At 42.7% G+C, this 27,617-nt stretch overlaps 1 protein-coding gene across 1 annotated transcript in view; it reads right to left on the bottom strand.

Moving 5' to 3' along the window:
- LOC146853833 (membrane-spanning 4-domains subfamily A member 4A-like) overlaps positions 1-27,617 on the bottom strand; it is a 221,238-nt gene that overhangs the window by 57,991 nt on the left and 135,630 nt on the right. Inside the window, exons 5-6 of the mRNA XM_085651829.1 lie at positions 17,153-17,269; positions 942-1,067 (exon numbers count right to left, since the gene is read on the bottom strand). Of these exons, the coding sequence (XP_085507955.1) occupies positions 942-1,067; positions 17,153-17,269 (243 nt within the window). The remainder of the gene's footprint in view (positions 1-941; positions 1,068-17,152; positions 17,270-27,617) is intronic.

The following is a 27,617-nucleotide window of genomic DNA, read 5'->3' as shown; positions in this document are numbered from 1 at the left end:
CTATTAGGGAGAGGCATGAAAAGGTCGTCCCTTCCTAATAGCGAGTCGCAGGGAGATGTAAGACTGTTTTGCGACTGGAAATTCGGTCACAAAACAATTGCATATACCACCAATTTCAAATTGGTGGTAAGCCAGTCGCAAACGGGAAGGGGTGCCCAGGGTACCCCTTCCACAGTGAAAATGTTTTTAAGAGCGAGCAGTGGTCCCACTTTTAAATGCATCCCATTTTCCTTTGAGGAGAACAGGCTGCATTTCAACCAAAATAAACTGCTTTATTGAAAAAGCAGTCACAGACATGGTGGTCTGCTGACCCCGGCAGGTCAACATCCTTGTGAGTGCCAGCCATTCCCAAAGGGTCGCAAAATACGACCTGCCTCATAAATATTAATGAGGCAGTTCCTTTGCGTCCCATTTGGGAATAACAAAGTGTCTCAGACACTGCTGTACATCAGTGTTTGCGTCTCGCAATTTGCAAGTCGCAAAAAAGTGCTAATTTTGAATCACAAATACTAAGAGTCGTACATCTGGCCTCGAATTCCTTCTTTCCACAATATCATCAGACCCACTTCTTACTACTACAAAATTTTACTATTTTAGAATGAGTGGCCGAAGAATCTTAGACCATAAACTTAATCTCACTAATGCTGTCCAAAACCACAGGGTTGTCTACGACTACTAATCCTGCAACCAAATCTGAAGGCCTGGCTCTTACACTCTCTGCCCCGTATATATCCTGCTCTCACTCAACCACGAAAAGACAGCATGTATAGTAATAATGACTTATACAAATCTTTTTTACATTTAAAAGAAGTACCTTTGGAGACAATAGTGTTCTTCTAGAAATGACCTGCTTTTCTTTGAACATTTTTATATGGGAAACTGACAAAAAATGTATGAATATTAAGAAAGATGAGGTTGTATCATCAGAGGTTACTGGTTACCTGAGTTTCCGCTGTGTTGCCAGAGCAACAGACTGACTTGCATCCAAAGACTGAGGTGGAAAATGCCATGCAGAACTCCAGTAGTGAGAGAATGAGCATCACAGAAACAATGCCTTGTCGGACACTCTAAAATTGAATACAAAATTAGAATTATGACAGACAAAACATAAAGGAACGTTGTGTATCATACCCCATGTAAGTGTACTGTGGTTTTTTCCCACATGAAATGCATTGGGCGTGTATTTATGACGCCTTTGCATTGTCTTTGCGTCACCCAGAGCAGAGCAAGGACAATGCAAAGGCTTCAGCAATATTTTCAAAGCCCCACAAGGCCTGATTTGTGTTAGCATGCGTAACTTTGTGAAGAAATGTAACTCAAAGCAGCGACTTGCACTCAGTTGAGTTACATTTAAGCTTCGGTGGAGGATGGGCAGCATTCCCATGCAGCCACCCATGGCTTTTGGTGTATTCTCACATTTATAAAGACTTGTAGACCTGGGAATGGATCAAATGCTATTCCTTCAGAAGTGAGGTGTAACGAGGAGAAATATATTTATTTCTCCACGTCATTTCCTTTTCCCATGTGCAGCACACATAGAAAGAGGAAAATGCCTCTAATTACTGTTTTGTGCAGAAAGGTGATCCTTCTTGAACCAAAGCAATCCTGCCTGTACTGCAGGCACCCATGCAAAATGGCACAAGGGTGCCTGCATTATCCCTTTGTTGAACACAGTTCTTCAGCGCTAGAAGGCAAAAAACATACTCCATATCTTACTAGATGGCACAAACCCCTGATTGCTTGATATATAGTACTTTTTTTTATCTTAATTACTAAACTGAACAAATAGATATAAATAGGGTATCTCATGTATAGTGAAATTTCCTGTCACACTGCTGAGTTTATATACTTGTGGTCTTGTGGTCTTAAGTTACAATTTACGTGAAGTGTTTTCCTGTACTCTTGTATTAATAACATTTTTGGGGATGCACCAGCCCACACAGAACAGTTTCTCTTCTGTATTTCAGAGTGTAATGTTTTTTCATCTCCTTTCATGTTCCAATCTGTACATTCAACGCGATTCAGAATGTAAGAAAGTGTGGTATACCAGTCGGAGGATTCCTATATAAATAGGAGGTAAAGTAATAACTCCAATAAATGTTGGTATTGAGAGGTACAAAAATATTATGTAGCCCCTAAAAACAGTGGGTGCATCTATGGTGAAATGAAAAGAAAAAACATTTTTGTATAGCGCACGCACACTCCAAGGAGTGTTTCGGCACTGAACATAAGAAAACCTGCCCTCTGCAAAAAAGTGAACGTTTGTTTGGTGGAACAAACAGGTTTTTCACCTTTTCCTGAAAACCGGTAGCTCACAGATGGTACAGGGTTCCCTGGGAAGTTTATTCCATGCCTTTGAACCAAGACACATGAATGTTCTACCACCAGTTTTAGCCCGGCGAATTTTAGGGATTCTGGCTAAGTAGCTGTGTGCACACCGTAGACCTCTTGGGGGGCATACACACATATTCTCCTCCTCAGATAGACAGCTCCCTTCAGTCTGGAGCCAGGGCTGGGAAGGGAGGACCTATGTACATTTCAAAGCCCCTCTTTGAAGTCACCTCCACTTCAAAGGCACACCTGGGTATAAGTATTGGGTCTCTGACCCCACGAAATGAGACACTTCTGGACCTGTAAAGAAACTCTGCCAGGAGGAAGGACTGCTGTCCCACTACAAGAGCTGCCACTCTGCTGGACTGCTGCTCTGAAAGAACTGCTTTTCTGCTGTGCTGCCCTGCTACCCTCTGCACCTGCTGAGGAAGAACTGGACCCTTGCTTGAACCCAGAGTGATTTCCTAGGGCATGCTGGCATGACTCTTGTTATGAGACTCAGAGATATCAAAGTCTCACCTGCTGTGCCTGGTCCATTGGTAGTGGATATAGGTGCTTGCTCCAGTGAAACCAATGTATTGTATGCTGCACAAAGCAGAATCAATGCATTGCCGCTGTTGCAGCAACAAAACCAGAGCAACACCTCCAGAAGCGATGCATTGTAACCACTGTATTGCCACCACTACAGTGAAAGAACATCGACACATCCCCTCAACTGGGTGGAGAAAACGATGCATCAGCTTCAGAACCAATGCATCTCGGCTTTGGCCAATCATCTTCAGAACCGGCGCATTGCCATTATTGCGTACATCACCTAGACTGCAAGATCGACACCAATGCATCGCTTGGCTGCACCTGCATCTCGCTTTTGCACCCAGGATCAAGTTATTTTGTTCAGCGTGGAGAAAACCTGCGCATCAGCTTTGGAACCAACACATCTCGGCTTCGGTGCATCGTCTTCGGAACCGGTGCATCGCCATCGTTGTGTGGAGAAAAGCAATGCATCCCCTCGACTGCGGGATTGACACATATGCATTGCTCGGTTCCACCTCACATCTTACTGTTGCAACTAGGATTAAGGTATTTTGTGCAGCAGGCCTTCATCGCGGTTGGCCTGAACTCTTGACTTTGCCCTGGTCCAGCACAACCAGATTACCCCCATAGGTGCTTATTGCTTCTAAGCGCTATTGACATTTTTAATCTTTAAAAACTCATATCTTTACATTTACTTATTGGATTTTTTCAATTTTGGTTGTTTTATTTATGAAATCATAATCTATTTTTCTAAACTGTTGTGGAGTATTTTCGTGGTGTGTGTTACTGTATAAAGTGTTGCACAAATACTTTACACATTGCCTCTTAAGTTAATCCTACCTGCTCTGTGCCAAGCTACCAGAGGGTGAGCATAAGTTAATTTATAGTATGTATCTGACTTACCCCGATTACTAGGATTGTGGTACCTGCTTGGACAGAGTGCATGCCACTACCAACCAGAAACCCAATTTCTAACACTGCATGAATGAGCTGAAAATGAATAATAAATTCAGAGTTGTTCGGAGCAGCAGGCCCCAAATTCTGTTTGACCCAGGGTCCTACAAATCCTTAGAATGTCCATGCCAGAGTATATTTAAAAAAAAAACATTGTCCTTCTCCACTACCTTCAAGGGCTTTTCTACTATGGTGACCCAATCTATAGGTTGCAGTCCCATAGTTCATTTGGGACTGCAGCCTGTTCCGAAGTATCAATTCATTTTTCTGTGCAATCTGCCTACAGCACTGAATCAGCAATAGCTGAGTCAGTGTTGTAGGCAGATTACACAGAAAAATGCGAGTAGAGTAGTTCTGCATTGAGCGCTATTTACTTAGCACAAACTGTCCGAGAGCCCACCTTGCCCTGTTTGTTCCAGTACCACATGGTGGTAGTGTTGTCCATGAACACCAACACTAGCCTTCCCTTGATGGAGGGTAGAAAGGCTTTCAAAGCTAGCAGGTTCACTTGGTGCTCCAGTAGGTTGGTGTGGAGTCTGGATTCCGCCAGAGGCCTCTTTGCTCCAACTCTCCCAGATGGCTGTCCCCATCCAAGTATTGACACATCTGTCACCACTGTCAGATCCGGTTTGGGAAGGGAGATGGGTCTGCCACTGACCCAATCGCAGTTCGTTAACCACTATTGCAGATCTTTTGCAGATTCCTCTCGGATGTGGACCATGTTGGAAAGATTCCCCTGATGCTGTGCCCACTGCTACGTTACTACCCACTACAGAGCCCGCACATGCCAGCAGGCATATGTCACAAGCAGGATGAAGTAGGCCATAAGGTCCATCAGCCTCAGAGTCAGTCTCACTGAAACCAGGGATAGAAGCTGAAACATCGGTATCATAGCCTCAATATCCTGGACACGCCATTCGGGAGGATAATCCCTCAACTGCACCAGAACAGCTTCAATGAAAGGGAGGATCTGAGAGAGAGTCAAGTGTGACTTTGGAACATTGATAGTGACCCCCAGCGAGTAGAAGAGGTCCAACGTAGCCTGAAGATAGGAGACGACTGCTGGTGGCGAGTCCACCTTCAACAGTCAGTCATCGAGATAGAAAAAGACTAGGACCTGAGCTCCACAAATGATCTCAAGCAACTGCTGTCACCTTGGTGAACACCCAAGAAGCTCTACTTACCTTATGTTAGGTTATATTTACTTTTAAAGCGCATGAATACCCAGAGGTGTCTTGGCACTATCACTGTTAGAGCGATCAAGAGAAGCCATTACTGATTACCACATAGCCAGGTTGCTATTGGTTTCCTGAAGAATAACAGATTGGTCATGGATTTCATATGTAGAGGTAGAGTTTTTCACACTTTAGCGGTGCAGATGACAAAGCTTCTTCCTCCTCAGGAGAATCATGTGACCTTGAGCTGCTTTTCAGATAGTTTAGGCCCATATTGTAAAGCGATTTATTGGAGATACATAGGGCCTTGGAAGTGACCTGTTGCTCGTTTGCTAGCCAATGTAATTTTCGTTTAGCTTGAGATGCAGATTGAAATATGGGGAGCCCTAAAAGCATGCATACTGCAGCCTTTTGTAGTGTTTGGAGCTTATTCATGAATTGCTGTTGCATATTGAGGAAGAGTCCAATGCATTAGTCTAGCTTAGATAATACTAAAGCTGTCACTACTGTTTTCTGTGAATCAGGTGATACGGTCATGTGCTTCATGCATGGCCCATTGTCATTTTCCCTAAGCTAGTCTAGTTTTGCTCAATGAAGGCCTCGTTTCTTTTGCACATGTTACTACAATAAACACGCTTGCGTTTGTGCCACATTGTATTTTCACACAAAACCTGTATATGTTTTCATTTGCTGTTCTTTTCCTGAGATTTAGTCCGAACACCAATGTCCCTGGTTATTCTCTCAAGTCAGGCACCAGCACCTAGACATAACACATGATTGCAGCTGCTGTTTGTGAGCAAACATGTCTTGTCATATAACTGAGGACAGGAGTTCTAAAAGCACACTCTGAGCAAAGATCCTGAAGCAAGATCACCGCGTCAGCTGAGATGTAGAATATCCATCTATATATGCTAAGGTAAGGGGTCCACCACTAATGGCAGGGATCTTTGATATATAATAATTTAGCTTCAGTAGGAAGGGTGGGGGTTAAGCTGATCTGTCTTATAACATGATAGGGCTTTTTATGGTATATGGCTTGTTAATCGTACTAGCAATATTTTTAGTATGCATTTGTGTTTTTTTATTGTGGTGCAAATACTGCATCATGGAGCACAATAGTTTCACTAAATATTATAAACTTCCTTTGTGTTTCTTGTTTATCGTATTGTGGACTAATACGAGTGAAAGAACGAAAGGGTGTATCCTGTTACCAAAATCCCTGAGAGGGTCCAGAGTGTTGTGTTCTTGGGTGCCAATTCACTTGTTTTTATGGAAAGGTTAGGAGGGCAGGTGAGGCACCATAGCTAGTTTGACTCGGGCTCAGAGAAACTGAGGTGGAATAGAGACTCAGGGGCATATTTACAATGAACGTGGCTTTAGCCTTCTTAGCTTAACGCTGTGCTCTGCCACCTCTGAAACACAGGGCTGCCTCATATTTACAACAATATGGTGCAGCCATGCGTTTCCCCCTGCACTGGCGCAACCTTTAGCTGCCTAGCGCCAATGCAGGCACCATTGCACTATAGTGCAAGACTGTCTGCGTTGCTGGGGAAGATTGTTTATGTGCAGGAAGGTCTCCCTGCCGTTGTGGCTCGCACAGGGCGTGCTGCCGGCGGTGAGGCAGGGCAGGGGAGGGGCAGGGTGGGGGGTAGTAAACTCAGACATACGACGGAACGGAGGAAAGTAATTATTACATTCCTCCGTTCTGTCGTATGTCTGAGTTTGTTTCCGGTCTGGGGAAGACATGGCTTGGCAGTTCGGGCTGGACTGTTCCCATGAGGCACAGGGTCAGACTGATTTGCACATGACCATGTCTGAACTGGGGTGGTGGAGTGAACTAAAGGATGATGATGGATCAAACCCAGATCAGTTGACTTGGGGGTGAGTGTTTGATTTGCTCAAGCGCTCCGTCCATCATCCCTTTGGTATCGCTCTGTTCGCCCTAAGTTGGCAGGGTATGCCCAGACGTGGGTCCCTTGCTCACTTTGCCACTGGATTCAAGATAGCCTGGCTGATGAGGGTTATGAACCCGAAACCGGTCCCAGGATGCTTGTTTCCGGTCCAGGGAAGACATGGCTTGGCAGTTTGTGCTGGACTGTTCCCATGAGGCACAGGGTCAGGCTGATTTGCATATGCCATGTCTGAACTGGGGTGGTGGAGTGAGCCCTTTGGTATCCCTAAGCTCCCTCAGGCAGACCCAACACCCTCAGGTTGTTACACAGGGAGCGGCCCTCTGCATCCTCTGCTGCTCTTTTCAGTGACTTCACGTGTGCCATTAGCTGCTGCACCTCCAACGCTATGCTCAGGTTAATAGGGGGAACTTTGGCCAATTCTTGCTCAATGTTGTGTACCTTGAAAGTTAGCTTGTGATGATCTGCTTGCTCCAGGGTGAGGTTGACTGTGATTTTGTCTATGTGGCCCTCAAAGAAAGTGCACTTTTGTTGGAGGGAGGTACCCGCTGTGAGTACAGGGTCTAGTTTGGAGTCCAGGGTATCCTCTGTCACCTGCCCCGCCGGACAGTGAACCCCAGCTGCTCGGTTCCCCGATACAGAGGAGCATCCAAATACCGCCCCACCCCCCGTCTGAAGGTGGGACATTGTTGCGCCCGACACCCAGGCACTTTTTGCGGTATGTTTTTTTTGACAGCCCGCCCCTCTCCTCCAGTCAGGTGTATGCAAGCCAGGAATCTTCGTTCAGGTGGCACCATTGGAAATCCCCCGTACATCCAAGATCTCGCTAACAGGGGGCACAGAAAAGCAGCACCACCCAGTAGCCTCCACCAAGCTAACACTGGCAACCAGATTCTGTGTTCCCCAGTGCCCCAGTGAGTGAGGGCAAATCAGCCAGCACATCCAAGGACTGGTGCCTGAATGACCCCGTGCTTCTGGCACCCACCACCACCAACGGCCAATATCAGCGACTAGAGCCAGTTAGTGGAGTCCCCTACCCGATTTTCTTGGTGCCATTCTCGTTGTAGGTCTGCCGCAGCACAGGGATTGCTCAGGGCATGGTGTGCGCCAACCACAGGCACTAGGAATGGGCCAGTCGACCCTCAGGCCTCCTCCGTTCCCCATCCCACCTTCTCCTCACCTGGACATGTACAGCGGGGACCACCCCGTCGCCCTCTCTCGAAATCTGTAACTGAGCAAGCAGGAGCCTTAGCCAGGCTGGATTTCACAATGCTGGGTACAACAGTCACCGCCAAGTCCACTGGAGAACCTCCCGATGCAACAGGCCCCCTTAGGCGTGAAGCTGCGGCTCTCCCGCCACACAAGATCAGCACAGCTCAGGGACCTCACCTTCCGCAGCGTCCGGCCAGTGCAACACCATCCAGCCTGTGATGCAGATAGACGTAGGCCACCATTGGAGTTCCCCTCTGAGCCCCCAGTGTAGTGGTGGCGCGTGTTATGCAATGCAGTCCTCCCCACGTTGGTGCGCCGGAGCGCTCTACGATCACCGCTCCAAGGAGCGTCAGCCAGTCTTCTCACACAGGTCAGCAATGTGTCTGCATGCTACCTGCCAGACTATGCCACCAGGTATAGGCGATTGCCGACGCCTCAATTTCTACTGCCACGTCCCAAAGGCTCGCGCCCAATGCGGACCGCCTCCACCATCAGGCTGCAGCAACTCCACAGCAAAGCCGCCTCCCATTCTCAGACGAAGGCCCAGCGGGGCCTCCGGGACCTGGGGACTGTCCGCGCTTCCAGGCATCGACCACCATGGTAACGCAAGGATTGCGCTATGAAAAGTGCTGCATTACTTTTTTTCCCAGCAGTGCACCACTTTTCATATATTAGGCCCTGATTCTGGATTTTCTCTTCCCTTGGGACTTGGGCCGGGCATCCTGGCTGTTGGGGGGTTGTTGATCTGTGCTGTACTTGGCCATGGCTGCCCCATTCTGCATTCTATTGTTTTTTTCTGTGGATTTATAGGCTATTTTTGCCTCTATAGTCTCAAAAGTGACATTAAGCTGACAAACATGAATATTTTTGCTGCTAATTGGCCTTTCGTCACTTTTCTCTTGCTAACGTCAATTCTTTTATCGCCTTGATGCTACTGTTTGTAGCAGTTTTTGCTGCGGCTAGCCGATACTATCACCATGTAGCGACGTATTTTCAGTATTGTAAATACGCCGCTTACATGGTGATACATTTCGGCGATAGTCAGCGGCATAACAATTGCAGCTAAGCAACGTCAAATTTGATTAGCGGCAACTCTTGTCAATATACCTCTTAGGACATTACATCAAACTAAAAAAAAAAAAGTGATTGGGTAATGAGGCAAATAGTCTGACCATAACCATTTCCAGGGAATTGGGTTAGCATTCTAACTCACACTGCAGCGCAAACTTACCTTTTATGTGTTTGAAGTAATGCCCTAAGTGGCCAAGCGCATGCCCCGGATGGGGCCCCTTGCTCACTGTGCCAGTGGAATCAAGCTGCACCCAACTGAAGTGACCCAATCAGGCCTAGATTGGTCGAGGGTTTCTTCTGTTCCAGTTCATAGAGCACTTGGTTGCTGTACTATTCCTATTGGAGTAGGACCAAGGTTCATTTCAATTTGGCTGGGTCTAATCTAAGATGGCATAGAAAGGGACAATGGTTGGAATGCTACCCTGAGCGTTTGCCAGTGGTTAGACAAATTGCAAGCATTCCTCCAATTACCTTCTGTATGTTTGATGGTTTATGGATGTTCCCCAGCAGCCACCCATGGATGTTGCTATTAATAACTATCTAATAACAGCGTAGAAAAGAATTTGTGTCTAACAATCATGCCTCCTTGAAGCAGACGTAAAGTTGGGAAGAAGTTTTATTTTCTCCAAACTTTTCCAACTTTGCATTTGTGCTGCACAGTTATGCAAACATACAAAGTATAAAAAGTGTTAAAGTTTGTCAAAGCATAGGAGAATATTTATGAAGGTTTTGCGTCATCCTTGCGCCAAGTCAGATTCAACTTGTGTGGCCCTGCATGGCTTGATAAATCCAAAGCAACGCTATTCAGAGCAAATTATTGTGTTGCTTTATTCTGCAAATGGGGAAGCGTTCCATGGGTGAAGCGTGGGTGTTCCCACACACCCACCCATTGATTTTGGTGCATTCTCAGATTCAACAACAATGATAAACCTGGGAATGCATCAAAATACAGCAAAATGTTAGGAGAAATATGTTTATTTTGCACTGATTTTTCCTCTGTGTGTGCTGCATTCTGCAGCTCATATAGAAAGAGGAAAATGTCTCAGGAAATCGTTTTTGTAAAGGAAGGATCCCCTTCCTGCACAAAAACAATACTGCTTACAATGCAGGCACCCTTGCACCATGATGCAAGGGTGTCTGCGTTGGCGCTAGGCAGCACATTATGCACCAGCGTAGGAAAATGACATGGATACGCCATATATTGTTAAGTATGACACATTCTTTTCCTTTCCCTATCACGCAGCACAGGGCAGTGCAGCAAGGTGACTTGCTGCTCTGCATGATTATTTATTTAAATATGCCCAATAATATTTTGCAATAGAAGTATATCCTAACAGTACATAACCTACGCTTGACATCACACTCACCATTGCACTTTGGTGCAATGGTGTGTGCTTTGGCACAAGGCAGCTAAGGTGCACTAGCTAAGGGATAGAGCAATAGTGCCACATCATAGTACATGAAGGGCTATTATGCTTTCCCCCTTTCACTCAATGCAGCAGCAATGCAGCAAATGTTGTTACTGCACTGTGCTGCGTGATAGGGAAAGGAAAAGAATGTGTCATACTTAACAATATATGGCGTATCCATGTCATTTTCCTACGCTGGTGCATAATGTGCTGCCTAGCGCCAACGCAGACACCCTTGCATCATGGTGCAAGGGTGCCTGCATTGTAAGCAGTATTGGTTTTGTGCAGGAAGGGGATCCTTCCTTTACAAGATTGGTGTACGAGTTACTCTATCACAAACATAACGCATGGCACATGCACCTTATTAGAAACGTACTGTATCCTTTGTGGGAATAATTGTATATTCAGCACACATAAAAACAGCAAACATTAGGAGAAATAAAGCATTTCTCCTTGTTTTGCCATGTTAAGACCAGGTTTTTTGGTCTTCATTTTGGTACTGCCCCATATTTACGCCACCCTTGTAAATATGAGGCAGCGTCAAGATCAATGGGTGTTGCGGCAGAACGCCCACCGCAACACCCATTGCTCTCCCCTTTCACGCTAAATATAGCGTGAAAGGGGTCCTTATTTACAAGGCAGCATTAAGACACGTTAAGTAGCTTAGCACTGCCTTGTAAATAAGGCAAAGCCTGTATCGCCACAGGAAAGTCGAAAAAAGTGACGTTCCTGTGGCACTAGGGGATGAAAATTTGTTGCTTTGTCTCTGTAAAATAATAAATGGAATTTGTTGATTGCCATGACCCGGGTTTCCACTTTTCTTTTAAACTTTTGCGCCCCTATTAAAGGTTTGCACCCCTAAATATGCCCCTAAGAATTTTGCACCCAGGGCAACCGCGCCTGTAGCCTCCCCTATGATACGCCACTGGTGTGATGTAAAGTGCTTTAACGCCCTACATTGGAATGGTTAGTGCTATAAAATACATGTGAAAGAGGGTATAGGGAGAGATGAGGAGCACCGTTGGGGGCTACAGTGAGGGAATCCAATTGGAAGGAGCTGATGGGGGAGTGCTAACAAACACTGTCACCTCAAATGCAATGCCATCAATACTAAAGCGGGTCTGAGCCTTATGTTCAGAGCTCAAATCTTATTTTGCGAAACCTGGAAACTTTTCTTTGACTTCTGTGTTAACATCATTTATTTGGAAAAAACTAAAAAGAGGGCTCTTGACTGCAGCGGTTTCCTATAGTTGTGTATGCGTTCTGCCGCAACACCCATTGATTTTGATGCTAGCTCTTATTTACAAGGGTGTAATGTTATATCAAGTGAATAACTTTATTTCATATCTGCAAAAACTGTGAGAAGCTTGGAATGTTGTTACTGGGAAGCCTTCCAGTGTTAATGGGGACTTGTATTTAATGTTCAATGGACTGCTATTCTGCCCTTATCTCACATAACTCAAATGTAAACAGATCATCTTTAGGGAATCTTCTGAGATTCGTTTTTGAAGGACCAGAAGAATAAAGAGCCCTTCAGCTGCTCCAGGGTAAATTAGAGGCTTTAAAGAGTGAAAATGTGTGCCCTGAAATAGGAGGGGTTGTAGCACCATATTAATGAGTGATTCACACTCTACATTCTGGAGACATTGACTTTTATCAAAAGAGACATCAGAATCATTTTGACTACCTTACTTATATTGAGGTAAATGGTCTCACAACTGATTGAATTCAGTAGCAAAACAGCCGATTCCATGGGACTGAGTTCAGTTCATTGGGCTGTGTGTGTGTGTGTGTGTGTGTGTGTGTTGTAGGTTATGTGGCTTTCAGTACCCGTTAACAATTAAACGCTCCCCATAAAATAGCTACGGGCAAACAGGACTATTTACTGCCATACATGTTAAATGTCCTTTTGTGTAGGTCTATAATATTAGGTAAGAGATTGTCACCAGAATTCTGATATTTAGTGCTTTACCATCTCCCACTACATTCTACTACTTGTATTGCATTTTTTTGCCTCAGTGCTGCATTGAACATGTACACAATGCCAACTTCATACCACGAAACCTCAAAAACTGCAAGAGGATCCAGAGTGTGCAGCAGCTTGACTACAAGAAGGTTACAACAAGATCCTCAGAGGGATGCAACAAAACCAATACTGTGCTACAATAAGATTAGAGAGTGTGAGAAGAAGCCATGTGGAAGGCTGAACAGGAATTGTGGAGGCCTGGATATAAACCCATTGAGGGCATCACTAGGGTCCACAGAGGGATGTGATAAGACAAATTGAGGGCTGGATCTATCATGGTTCACTTTTATATGCAGGGCTGCATACCGCCTATAGTTAGTCTGGAGCCAGGGCAGAGAAAGCAGGTGTTGTGTAGTTCCTAGGAAACCCCATGACCTGCGCGTTTTGGATGACCTAAACTAAGGGCTTGGTGTCCCAACTGCTTCTGGTCACCCCCACAGGATATGTATGCCGTTAGACCAGCTAGCTCTACAGTGCCACTACCATCTCCATGTATCTTACAGTGGTGTAGGAAGTTCTGGCAACCACTGAACATGACAACCCCAATTCCTCAGGGATCATGGAAAACAGCACATTACTTTTTGCTCAGTCACTCGTGCTTGCGTATTCTCAGATTAGGACGTTTCAATTGGGCCAGCGTCATTTTTGTGTAAAACATATGTGCTGCGTCCATCAGGAGACAGAAGCATATGAAAGAGATTTCAGGGACCAATATAGTAAATAGTAGATACATTTCTACCATAGTGCTAATAAGTTTAACATTTGCAGCTCAGCTAACAACAGTAGCACTTGCATATTCCTAAAATGTGCGCCCTAAGTAATTTCCCTAAATGTGCTTAGCCTAGATCTGTATGTGTAGCATGTATATATAAATGTATGTATGTAGCCAAGAATCCCCTAGGGAAGAACCATCCCCCTCACCTGATGGTTGAGAATGAAGGACCCCGTCTCTGCTTCAAGGATGATACCCCCTCAAGGAATGTCAGACTGCTGGGTGTCGAAGATTCAGCATGCAGGACCACGTATCAGCTTGGAAGGAATTCTCCTCTAATTTGCAGGGGAAATGAGGGTCTTATATACTAGAGTGGTCACTTCAGGCTTTCTTCTAGAACCGATATGTTTTGAAAACAATCATAAATGTTTTAAAAACAATCATTAATGTTTTTCCAATAAATGCGATCATGCACAGCTGGCTGTTGGCCAAGGATGAAAAAAGGTGGTGACCCTTATACAGAGTAATTATGCTGTGCTTGTGGAGAAGTGTGGCTCAATGGTTAGAGTGGCAGACCCTGATGCAGAGGTCTGGCCCGGGGCCAGGGTATGTATGTATGTATGTATGTATGTGTCTTGTAAAGCGCACTGCTGCCCTGAGGCGTCCTGGCGCTGTAGACCGCTGGGGAACCCGTCCTGGCTATCCCTGTGAGATGGTCCCTCCAGGGTATCTCCAAGGTGAAACCAGGCATCCCCGGCGAATGTGGGGGGCCGTTGTGGAGATGAGGCAAGCTAATGCCCAGAGTTGCCGAGTGTGTTCCTGGTTAGAGTAGGTACCGAGGCGAGAATTATCGAGTCCGTTTTGACCCGGGTTCAATTCCTGCCTCGGCAGCTCTTGGACTTAAATTCCCCGGACCTGTTAATTCTCGCCTTGGTGCCTATTCTAATCATGGGTCCCACTCTGCAACTCTGGGCAATAGCTTGCTTAATCTCCACAACGGCCCCAACAGTGCTGGGATGCCTGGCTTCACCTTGGGGGTTCCCAGGAGTGGACATTTCACAGGGAAAAGCCAGGAAGGGTTCCACAGCGGTATGAGTACAGCGCCAGGACACCCCAGGGTAACAGTGCGCTATACAAGTACAACACATTTACATAAGGATATGTTTATGTACGTCAGGGACAGGGATAAGAATAGAATACTAAGAGCTGGTGTCGAAGAGACAGGAGTGAGCTACTAGGTAAAAGGTCAACTGTTCAGAACCATTATTGTCGTGTGGATAGGACAATGTATGTGAAAAGGGGTATACATGACAGGACTAGCCTAAAGGACATGACACAGGAAGCCTGTGGAACTAAAAGGGAAACCTCTAAAAGCTTCTCCCACTTCAAAGGAAGGCCCAGGTATAAATAGGGAACCCCAGGCACCAACTCTTCAGTATACTTCTTGACCTGTGGATGCTGCTCTGCAGATACTGCGGCCCTTATGTGCTGACCTGCAGCCTATGGTCCTCTTGGCTGGGTCAGAAAGACTGGAACTGCATCTGTTGAAACCAAGGACCCTAGAGTGAATCTAAGGGCTAGTTGGCATGACTCTTGACTAGAACCTCAGGGACAGAAGGCTCTAACAAAGTTGAACTCAGCACCTGCCATCTATGAGTCTAAGTGGTGCCACCTCAGTCCTGGACCCTTGGAAGTTGGCCTGAAGGTGATCTACCAGCCCAACTGTGAACCAAGCAGAACCGAAGCATACCGTCTGCTGAGCGGAGTAATCCAGAGCAGGACTAACACATCGCCTCTGCTGTCAGGGTTCTCTTGACACAAGATCTCCACATCGACCTCGCAGCCTGCATAGAAATTGCTGCCTGCTCAGCCTGGTGCAGGCTCTAACATCACAAATCCCTTGTTGATGATGCAGATTCTCGCATGGCAGCCTCACAGGTCTTCAGAGCTGGTGCATCGCTTTGGCTGCGTTATGCATCTTCTATGCCGGGCTTCACATTGTAAGCACTTGTGACAGGATCCTAAACGTAATGCAGGACCTCGCATCAATGCATCGCCTCGGCTGTGCAAAGCAACCTCGGCGTGGATGCCGCAACGCTCTGCAAGCACAATTTAAGGTACTCTTGTTCAGTGGGCCTATCTGGGTCCCTGTAGCTAGCCTGTGCTCCATTGCTGTTGGCAAGAACTTGTGACTTTGTACCGGTCCGACTTTTTGGCACAATTGTCACTGAAAACTTTAAAACGTGCATATCTCTGATTCTACTGATAGGATTTTTTTAGTTCTGGTCTTGTTTCATTTATTACATTTTCTTGTGTTGTGTTTTTTCACACTATTACTGTTTAAAGTGCTACATAAATACTTAACACATTGCATCCAAGTTAAGCCTGACTGCTCTGTGCCAAGATACCAGAGGGTTGAGCACAGGTTAATTTGCGGTTTTCTTGTGCCTCATCCTGACAAGGATTGTGATTGCTGCTTGACTAGGGTTTCACCCCCCTCAACCAGTAACCCAATTTCTTACAGCTAGTATTTCAGTCTCCCTTACAGTTGTGTAATTTTGAACACCTGTTAACTGTGAATGCTCCAAATTTGAGGTCCCAATGTATATCTAACCCCATAAATATTTAAATATATCTCTCTCTTTTGTTTTTTAATTCAGGATCACAGCATTGAGTTTTTCTCAGGCACTTGCTCGAATATTTGCGATGCACCGATTTTGTGGCATAGGCTTCAAAAGCCATTCAATTACCTTCTCCTTCTTTTACCACTGTCTTATTCATGCTCTAAATAATTCCGTATCCCATTCAGGATAAATGCTTGGCAATACTGCTAGTGCAAACTACTCAATATACCATATTATTTTGTGCTTAATCATCATTGAGATATACTAGGGTTATAAGAAGATGTTAATGCTACCAAAATTAATGGAACTCATTTGTTAATCTCAGCTGAAAGACTAAGCTTGCCATTTACCTTGTGTTTTACTGATAACACACAATTTTTGTATTTTTGGCATTAATAACTAGAGATACATGACCACCTATTTGTGATGTTAAATTTGATTCATGTGTCAAGTTAGGGTTCTATAATGGTGAAGCTTTGTATGATATATCCTAAACCAGAAAACATTTCTACAAGTGAAAGCCTGTGATGGGTAGAACACTTTTGGACTCACTTTAGTTTTGCAGACAGTCAGCCAGCCCACTAGCTCAGGGGACTTTGAAGCCTTCAATGGAATCGACAGTGAAGTGTCTAAAGTGTAGGAGAAGGAATTTCCAAGCGGGCAACCTTGTTGTTTTGATACTGATCAGCGTTTCTGTGTGGGAGTTTTTTTTTTTAAAACAAGCAATCTTTGACCCAATGTGTATAGAGCCTTCTCACTACATGTTGAAGCCACTGGTTTATTTCCTTAGCCCGGGACCACCTTGCATGGGAGTCCCGGGCACAGAACTCTTGTGATGGTCTTCCCACCCTTAATAGGTCTGGATGCCCGTCCCTATGCCTTGGCAGCCCAGGGGCAGACATGCCATTAGGTCAAGGGTTTGCACCAGCAGCCTCAGCTGAGCCTGTTGGTGCAAACTCTCCTCTTCCCTCATGTCTAAATGGCGTGGAAGAACTGCAAGTTTGACAGGCAGTAAATATGCAATTTTTTTGCTGATACTCCACATTCTCCCAGCTCTAAATTAACCAGCTTATCATTCATTTACTATGGAGAATTTGTAAGTAATGAATAATGGAACAAGATGATGTAAGAACAAACAAGCATAAGAAAGCCCAGTCACTATAGTAAAATCTGACTTTGATATGGTTTACTTACACAAAATGTAGATGGGCAGTCAATGCTTGAACCAATGCCTAGATCGATTGAAGCAATAATTATTTCGACGCCAGCACAGATGATGCTGACAATATTCATCCCCAAACTGCCTTTTACCTGTAATGAAAGGATGATGATTAGAATGGAAAAAATGAATGTACCTCTAATAGAGAAGCTTGTTGCATTGAGAAACCTAACATTCAACTTGTGAAAGGCTTCAAGCACCCCCTTCAGCTCTATCTCAACACAGACTTTGAAACAAATGACTGCATTATATATATTTTAATACTACCTTAAAGTGTGGGCTTCGAGGTAGAATCGTAGATTGAGTTGCCACCTTTCTGTCTAGTTGCACATTAGCATATCATGTCCAGAACTGTAGTTTGAGTAAAATATCAAGTCTTGAGTATTGCCTACTAAAATATGTTGCTATTTGGTGGTTTTTATTATTAACTCCAATGTGTCAATATTTTTGTAAATAATATTTAGGGTACTATGGGGGTTCTCCATGATGCCAAGCAGAGAGCAACAGCTCACAGGGAGGAATTGGTTCAGTGGTGTGGAGGCTGCCCCCACAAGTTTATGAAATCTGGTGGTACTGGAAATAATTTTATGGACTGGGAATCAACAACAACTTCAACACCTTCATGCAATGATTAGTAGGTTGGATGTTGTTATGTCTGTAGTACTGCACCCACAATGATACCAGTACAAATGATGTTGCATTGCACTTATGCAGGCACTATGCCTCATGGGTGTTAAAATCCTGAGTGATATCATTTATAAGATAGGACCACTGCCCCCTGACTTAGGAGATATGTCCTGCTTGCATCTTCTAACTGTCCTTTTATTCTTGACCTTTCCAGTAATGTGCTCCCTGTTTGATACAAAATCAAATGCATTCAGCAAAAAACACAATAGAGCATAATATGTTTGCCAGACAATATTCTGGCAAAGATATTCTAGCGACAGAACTTTACATCCAGCAATATTAATGTCCTTGGTGGTCTATTATGTCAACAACAGAGCTAAATGGTAATATAGCACCCCCTGGGCAGCATGGCACCCCCGGGGCAGCATGGCACCCATGGGGGCAACATGGCACCCAGGGCACGAGGTCCAAGGTAATGCCCCAGGGTGCCATTTGGTTTTCTTTGCTATCATGATACCATCTTGTTGATGTAAAGCTTTTTCACAAAATAAAGACATACACATGCACTAGCTTCTCTGAAAATGCAATGAAAATAATGGCTCATTCTCAAAAGTATCTGCTGTCCAACATTTTGCTGCATATACCCTTTTAGGTAAACCACTTACAATGCAATCTTCACACTCTCACCAATTTTCGTGCACTCTTCTTTGAAGGTAGAGTTTAATTCTTATGCGGTCTTTTCAGCAAGGAAGCTCTACTCGCAGGTTCCATATTGTTGTAACACCAAAAAATCATTTCACAGAGAGGCAACACTTCAAAGGATAAAGATTATATATAGCATTTTAGAGTCCAGATATATAGATAGAAAAATGGGTTCTTTAATTGTTGCAGGTTGAACAGCAGCAGAGAAACAGCCAACGCATTTCGCCCAACAGCGGGCTTCCTCAGGGCAAAATCGGAACGTAGTTCAATCCAGTACAGAACCTATCGATTGCCACGATTCGACTTTAAATCACTTTGCCTTTAAGCACCAGTTCTCAAGTATCCAAATTTGTAAGGACAAAAGTAACCGGAGTTCTTCGGTAAATCACCAAATTTGAAGATTATCGTTGGGTTCGGGAACGAGGAACTCGGAGTTCCATGGAGTCGCTTACTTAAGAATTATTTATGTTCAGAAAATTTCACCAATCGTAGTGAATTTTCGTGATTGCATTTGACTTTTGGAGAAAACATTTTCCTCAATCGTGGTGATTTAACGAAGAACTCCGGTTACTTTTGTCCTTACAAATTTGGATACTTGAGGAGAACTGGTGCTTAAAGGCAAAGTGATTTAAAGTCGAAATCGTGGCAATCGATAGGTTCTGTACTGGATTGACGCCTTGAGGGTACGACTTCTGGCTAGAGGCTACCCACGGAGATTGATAAGACATGCCTACAAAAGGGCATAATATTATGATCGAGATGCACTACTGGCTGGCACCACCCGTACACCTAAGGATCAAGTAGTATGTGTTGTAAATCACTCTCCATTGAATTACAAGATCAAAAATATCATCATGAAAAATTGGAAAATCCTGAATAGTGATGAAAATAATACTCAATTGGAACAGCCATTGGTAGCATATCGTAGAAATCGCAACCTACGTGACCTCTTAGTGTATACAAGACCGATTCCATCCAATGTTTTACGCCAATCAACCATATTTGGTCCTCCAACCATTTTAGGCAATCACAAATGTGGCTCTTGCCATGCATGTGACAGTGCCATTGTTACAGACTCACTACAATATCAGGGAAGAACTGTCAAACTAAGATCCTTAACCAATTGTAGGAGTCATAACATTGTGTACATGCTTATTTGTCCTTGTGGATTAGCATATAATGGAGAGACTGTACGAGAATTTAGAATTAGATATAGCGAACACAAATCAGCTATACGTACTAAAAAGATCACAGCCCCTCTTGTTCAACATTTTGTTGACAAAAACCACTTGGAAAGTGATCTCAAGTGGGTTATCTTAGAGAAAATTCAGGGGAAAGCAGGGACACCTATGGACACCATTCGTAAACAACGGGAATCCTTTTGGATTTTCACTTTTGATAGTGTTAAACAAGGCCTGAACTTGGACATACAATGGTATGTCACTCAACCTTGGTGACGGACATTCTAGTACATCGTTAATATCCCTTATTGTGATGACTCTTATATATACTGAGTAACATAGTGCGAATGAATTTGGTTTGCTCATTGAGTCATTATAGATGCAATTTTTATTGCCGACATTTGGTCCCTGTTGTGATTGGAATATGGATGTGATATATCCTTAGATCTTGCAGTTATATCTAGCGTTTTAAATATGAAATAAGTATAATTAACAATCACATGTTTGATTATGTTTACACCTGTCCCAGAGTATTGCTGACGATTGTTTCCTTTTTGTGTTTGTTTATGCATTTTTGTAGTTACGCGAACCCCAACAATAAAAATGACTCGGTTACAGATCCCAAAAATAATTTTCTCTTATCGACTATGAGTGATATAATTCCAGAGTAGCATGAATTGCGGTGACTTTTTTATCATTATTTTTTGTAGTAATTTCGTTGTAAAAATATCATATACAACTTGCTCTCCGTTATACGATTATTAGCCAGTCGATATTATATATTTACACCTTTGTGGAACCCGTTTCAAGATGGCGCATATTAGTTTGGGTGGATTCTCCCCTATCTAACTTCATGCGTCTGGGTATGCCACGCCTGTATCCAATATGCTCAAATCTGATTGGAAGGTATCGGTATATCAAGTCGAGGCTGACGACGCAATGGCGTTATGCCGTTCCGTACCAGTTGGCTTTGCCGGATGGTCCTAGAAGTTTAAACGCCTGATGTAAACGAATAGGTAAGCCTTTTCACATAGACTTCGAACAGGATTATCTTATCTCAGGAGCCTTTTTGTGGGGTCCTGCTGGCGGTATTAGTATTTGCTAAGCTCGTGACGGCATCGTGTAGGAAAGCAACATTGAGACCCCTTTTTTTCTTTTTATCGTTGTATTTTGTTATTCAGCAATATGATCGCTGCCTAACAGCTTCCTTCCCAGTTTTTTTGGTTTATTTTTTGGGTTTTTTTTATCAAAAGGTAGAATTGTATTAAATCTTGGAGTGTCTGCAGAATGAGCTCGTGGTTGCTTGTAAAAATAAACATCTCGCAAGACCACATATGGGTATTTCCTGGGTCAGCTATACATCTTTAAATTTTGCCATGTGATGATTATCACTTGCTTGGGAGCTTGCAATGTTTACACATACAACACTTTCTAGCTCGCAGTGAGTGTCCCTTGGGTGTCTAAAAAATGTCCTTATATTAGAGAGGTAATGGATACATAGCGAAAAAGACAACAAAACCTAGTACTTTGAAGACATCTTTTAATATATGCTTCGTGTCTTCTAAAATAGGAAGTTGTAAGAAAACAAAATGTCACATTATAGTAGCTTGTATCTATAGAATATTAAGTAGACTTTCGACATCCCCTTTTTTTAAATTATTTTCAGTATTACGACGATTAGAACACAATACTGGTTCTTGACCCATCGAAGAATATTTGGATATGAAATAAGGATGATTAATCACGTGCTGAGGTTTTGGGAAATCAATAAGTCTTGTTGACCAATGAGGATGAGCGTTCAAAACAGTTTTTAAACAAAAGGTAACAAAATATACTTACTCGCTACTACTGACTGAGTTTAATAAATACCAATATATTGACAACAGTCCCTTGTATTTCCCCCGTAGAGATTTTCGAAATTGTCAATACTAAATAAGGGACGGTGTTTATGAATACATCATAGACAGTAATTAATTGACAAGCAAGTAAGTCTTGTCCTAGTATAGAATCTGACACTGAGCAGATGTAGTCGGTGTTGCACATATGATGATTATTCTGGTCTTACACTTGGCTTTTATGTTGTCCTGGTGTTGGGACTATATTTTCACTTTCTTTATGGGTTCCCACCCATATGGATAAAGGTTGTGTTTTCATTCTGTCAGCACTCCACTTTCTTGTTTTTTGAACAAAAGTATTAGGGTATTTCTTAAAGGGTAGTTATCCTTTTCTAGGAAAAATATATAAGTTGCCTATATTGGTCCTAGATAGTTATCGCCTAATATGTGAAGAAATCTCTCTCCTTTTTGTATAGGGTATGTTGGGCCTATTATTGATTTTATTTTTTTATGAATATTTTTTTAGGTACTCCCTGGACATTGCTGTTTTTGAATATTTACTGGGTCCTGATGAAGGTGGCTCTTATTCCTTTATGCCATCGAAACGCCTCGACCAGTGACCACTGACATCTTCATCCTGCCTTAGCAGTTGTCTTGATGGTCATAGGAGAATATTGTCCGTCTTATATCTCCTATTTATATATAAAAAAAAAAATCTCTTTTGAATTTTCTGTTTGTGTATGAAAGCGATATGATTGTGGAGTGATTTGGTTTGGATGCACATGAGATTGTGGGAAAATAATTTTGTGACTTATTTAGCTCGTCCCAGGGAATATTGTTTGAGAAAATGTGATATGATGCACTACTAATGTGATGAGTATAATCATTGATTGTTCATTATAAAGAAATTACAAAGTAAATTATTTTTGAAAATTAAAAGAAATGTATTGAATTTTTTAAGCAAATGAGTAAATAAAAATAAAAACAACAAGCCTGTTTGTGTAGTGTACCATTATCTGTATGGCCCATTTTTCTGAATTCATTTGAATCGCATGAAAAGAAATATAGGTCACGAGGGAGTCTTCATAGTATGTTTGTTTCCATTGCCCCTCTTCTCCCTGACCTTAAGTAATCTCTGAGGGGGTCCCATAGTTTTTGCCTTAACAATGATTCAGGCCATCAGAATTGAGCTAGGAATAATATCTTGGAGTATACAGGCTCAAGTGGCTCTGTTAAGGTTCTGGAAACGACAGGATCCCGGAGCGGTACAAAAGGTCTCTCAATGGTGTAGAAACAAGATTCAGCTTAGTAGTTTAAAATGGGCCAAGGAGATTAGAAAGAAACTGTACACGGTTTGCGACAATTTGAAGGTGAGAATCTGTCAACACTCACTTCATGCAGAAATTACTAAGCGTATACTCAGATCCCAAGGGCAGGAACTGTCTAGGAGGGTAGATGGGGAGTACCTGAGTAAGAAAAAATCGGTACAAATTATGAGGGTTACCTGGCTGAACGAAGACTGAGAATTGGCATTTACCCCTGGATGTTAAATGAGAAAATAAAAGAAGAAAGGATGCAGCCCGATGGCAATTGTGTATGTACGCTAGGAACGAAATGTGACATTCCCAACATATTAGTAGATAGTGTAACAGTTTTAGCCCAGCGGAAATTATTCTATGTCCCATTTTTTAAAAATATGGTACTGTATCACGGGCCCAGGCTGTAGACCTACTCACAGACATGCCTAATCTTTATATTGCAATTGCAATTGGAAGATATACGAAGGCGGTAAAATGTTTTCTTATGGAAAATTGAATTTGAGAATGTAGGTGCTAATCAAACTGGGTTTATAGCGATTTAAAAGGATGAATTCTCTCAATTTGCATTTATTAATATAATTTTTTTAAACTAAATTTTAACCTTTTTAATTACTTTCAGTGGAGGTGTGCTGATAATGTTTACATTGAGAAATTACGTTACTATGTAAATCATTGTATGGATATTCGTGTTGTCCTTTATTCTTTGCCCATAGGTTACCTATCTTAATGGAATTATTGATGAAATTGTGATGTTCTTAGGCTATTTATAAAAGTTGTTTTTATGCTGTTTGAAGACCAATGGTCTAAATAAACGTTGCCTTTCGACTTGACTTGACAGACATGAATGATGGATCACTCTAAAGCAGTGGTTTTCAACTTTTTTACTTCTGTTGACCTCCACTTAATCATTACTTGAATTTGTGCCCCCCAATGAATCATTATTGGAATCCAGGGATCCCAGTCTAAGCAATTTCGATGATTTTAATTGCAAAACAATACATCAAACATATTTTAATTTTAATGGGAAGGTTGAAACTTTTCTAAGTTCAAATGAGGCCACCCATCATCCATATTATATTCCATTTGATGAACTTGAGTCAATCTAAGGATACCAACATCATTTTGAGCCCCAATTTCAAATTCTTTCACATTTACAGAACACAACAATTTTAAAATTTCCAATTTTACTTTATTTATGAACACTTTATTAATCTGATAATGTTATTTAATTTTGCCAACCAGTTGTCGAGAAGGCATTGTGGACCCCCACGGGTTCCTGGACCACAGGTTAACAACAGCTGCTCTAATGGGATCCACAATATATCATAATGTTACTATATTGACACAAAGATATCAAGGGTTTCCCAAAAATAGATAAAGTGTGTGAATCCATGTGTTGTAATTGGCACTAACATCAGAACCTCTAAAGCAAATTGCTTCAGAAACCAACTTGACCATGCCAGTAACCGATCCAAAAAACTATTCGATCTCATAAAAGCACAATGGATCTGCTCGCCTACTTAATCTCTGTTGGGAACCAATTTGCTTCCAAATAGTGAATAATTCACCTCCTTCTTTCATCAGAAGGCAGAAACCATGAGAAATGACCTGCAGCTGGCCATGGAACAACTTCCTATCCACCCTACAACCCTACCCATCCCCTTGCATCACAGAGTGCTCTCCCAGCCTTTCTCCCCAAAATAACGCTTCATGGAACTCTTTTAAAACCTTTGATGAAGACACCATTCATAAAATCTTACTCTGACTGAAACCTTCAAACCATTTCAATGACCCTCTTCCCTCGAAATTCTTCAAGGAACTCATACCGGCAATAGTCCCACTCTGGACCAAGATCATCAGTGCCTCCCTCTTCCATGGTCCCATCCCTGACTGCCTTAAATCCGGTTGGTTACCCCCATTCTGAAAAAAAAAAAGCGGACCAAACTGACCTTAACAACTGCTGACCTATTTCCAATATACCTTGGCAAAACTCCTTGAAAAATGTGTTCACACTCAGGTCTGCAACCACATCGATCAGTTCCACCTATTAGACCAATTTCAATCTGGCCTCTGGGCTGGGCACAGACCGAATCTGCTATGACATACACTGTAGATGATGCACTAAAAATGCTGGACCGGAATCAAGCTTGTCTTTTAGTCCTCTTCGACCTATCATCGGCATTCAATACAGTGAAGTATGCAAATGTTTCTCCTCCTACTTCCTTAACAGATCTCAAAGTCTAGCTTAATCTCGCCCTATCTCAGTCCACAACGATCTCTCTTGGGGTACCACAGGGATCATCGCTTTCGCCTACCCTCTTCAACTTATTTATGGAATCCCTAACTGAACTTCTGAGCTCAACTAACATCCAATACCACATGAATGCGGATGATACCCAGCTATACCTAAACGTCTCCTCCCCAGATGACATAAGCTCTCGGAACACAATACTAATGGAAACTCAAAATTGGCTAACAACTAATCACCTCAAAGTAAATACTCAAAAAACGGAACTCCTTCTAATAGCCCTACCCACCCAGGCACTGATCATCAAAGAATGGCTGACACAGCTAACAGCTCTTAACTGCATTCCACAAATCATTAAATCTGCAGTTATTGGGCGTTACACATGACAAGAATCTCAATATGCAGAAACACATCGGTGCAGGAGAGGTTTTATCGGCTCCAGAGGTTTTTTTCCCCGGTATGAGGCTGTATCGTTGCTATGAAGAAGTAACACGGATGGTTTAAATGGGTGATATCTCTTGTCATTGCACAGAGATGTTCTTTTAAAAATGACGGATAATTTGAATACCGATTATTGTAGAAGAAACAAGCCCAACACAACCTTAAGTGGCAGGGAGTGGCCTTTCTTCATTTTATCCCTACTATTTGAAGCGCCCTGAGTAGAAAAATGGAAGATTAATCCTCATATCCAAGAGAGATGCCCAACGGAGAGAATAGTTAATCCTCATATATGGGCCTGCAAGCTATATGCACTGCAGTTTAAACTGGATGTGTATCCTGATATTGTGACAGATCCAAAAATCCATGTGGGAGATATTATTTCTTGTCCTGAGGAAGGTGGTGTTTTGAACAGTGATACCCACCGAAACGCGTGGACGCAAACTGTGTAAAGGCATACTGTACATTGTGGTGACATCTGTGATTTTTTATTGCTAAGCCTAATGTATAACAATTATATGTTGAACATATGATCTGGATCTAATGTATGTGCCTTTTTGATGATCAGAAATTACCTTTCTTGCAGATTCTCCCTATGAGTGTAGACTAAATTGTGTGCATGTTTTTATCTCTCTTTAACACTGTATAATGATGTTTTGCTCTTGACCATTTATTTGGTATTTTTAAAAAAAAACAATTTTTTACATTTGTACACCCTTGGCCTTTGATGGTGGTGGTGTTATGTTCTGGTGATAAACTGGTTGTGATGAGTGTTCTTGTTTTGTTGTATTAAGCCTACACAAAGGGGATCTGTTCTTGACTATGGTCTATTTGGTGCCGTACTCCTTTGGTGGTTAAGGGGACCCTCTTATTTCTTTTGTGCATCCACAAAAGCAGCAAATCACCAAATGAGTATTTTAAGGAAATTAAAACCTTCCCCCCCCCCCTAATGATTTCAAACATGCTGTACAAGCTTTAGAGATCCCCTTATTGATTATGGTAGCACAACCCTATCAGGATTGTCCAGATCTAAACTTGCTCCTCTAAAGGCCTCGCTCAACTCTGCCACTAGACTCATCACTGGCTCAAAAGGATACAGCCACGTCACCCCGGATCTCACATCCCTCAACTGCTGCCTTAAGAAGCAAGAATCCAACAAAAAATTGCCTGCATGACACATAAAGCCCTCCACCACAATACCCTTAACTATCTGGTCCAGAAACCCAAACTCTCGAGCGGCTCCCAAGCATCCAGAAGCTCCACAACCTTTTTTTCTGAAACCTCAGAGATTCTACAAGAAGAAAACATACAACCGTGCCTTCTTTGGGATTACCCCAAGATTCTGGAACTCATTACCCCCTAAAATTAGATCGAATCCCTCGCTCATTCCATTCAAGAAAGAAGTCAAAGAATTCCTTATGGGCAAATTTCTTTCCTAGATCACATGTCTCCTATCTCCACAGTCAATCACACAATCGATTATTCTGGCTACCTAATGCGCTCTTCCATGCAGTACAGACTTCACCACCCTGCTTTTCATCTCTGCCTGGTACTTTTACTGGCATGAACTATGACAATATGTTGTTATTAACAAAGACTATTTGATTAGCCTGTTAGTGAATTTGCAATGAATGTGATAATACTGTTTCTACTGCTCCTCGTGCCATCATTCTGTAAAGTGCTCTGATATCCGCAAGGGTCATGTTCGCGCTATAAAAATGCATTACATAAATAGTGTGCGATTCACTCAACTTTTCCATGTAGGGAAATGCTTTTAAGGCTTTTTATACTTTAATGTAGCAGATGTTGCAGAAGCTGATGTGAAAATATCATACAGTTCCGCTAGATGGCGCTCGGTGACAACTAATCAGAAGAAGAACATTGTTGCTTCTGTGGGTCAAATAAGGTAAAAATGCATGCTGAAAAGCAGGTTCGCACTTTGGCACAAAGCCAATCATGGCGGTTTATGTTTGGAAATGGTAGTGACTAATGAGTTGGTTCCTGTGTGATAAAGTGTGGTTTCTGTATGGTAGAAGTATTATGTGGTCTTGCAGGGGTGCCTTACAGTACAATACTGATAAAATATGCAA

Source organism: Triturus cristatus, chromosome 4_1 (genome assembly GCF_964204655.1).
Source record: "Triturus cristatus chromosome 4_1, aTriCri1.1, whole genome shotgun sequence".
Taxonomy (NCBI): domain Eukaryota; kingdom Metazoa; phylum Chordata; class Amphibia; order Caudata; family Salamandridae; genus Triturus; species Triturus cristatus.
The sequence above is the reverse complement of the archived record's forward strand: the minus strand, read 5'-3'. Positions and strand labels throughout refer to the sequence as shown.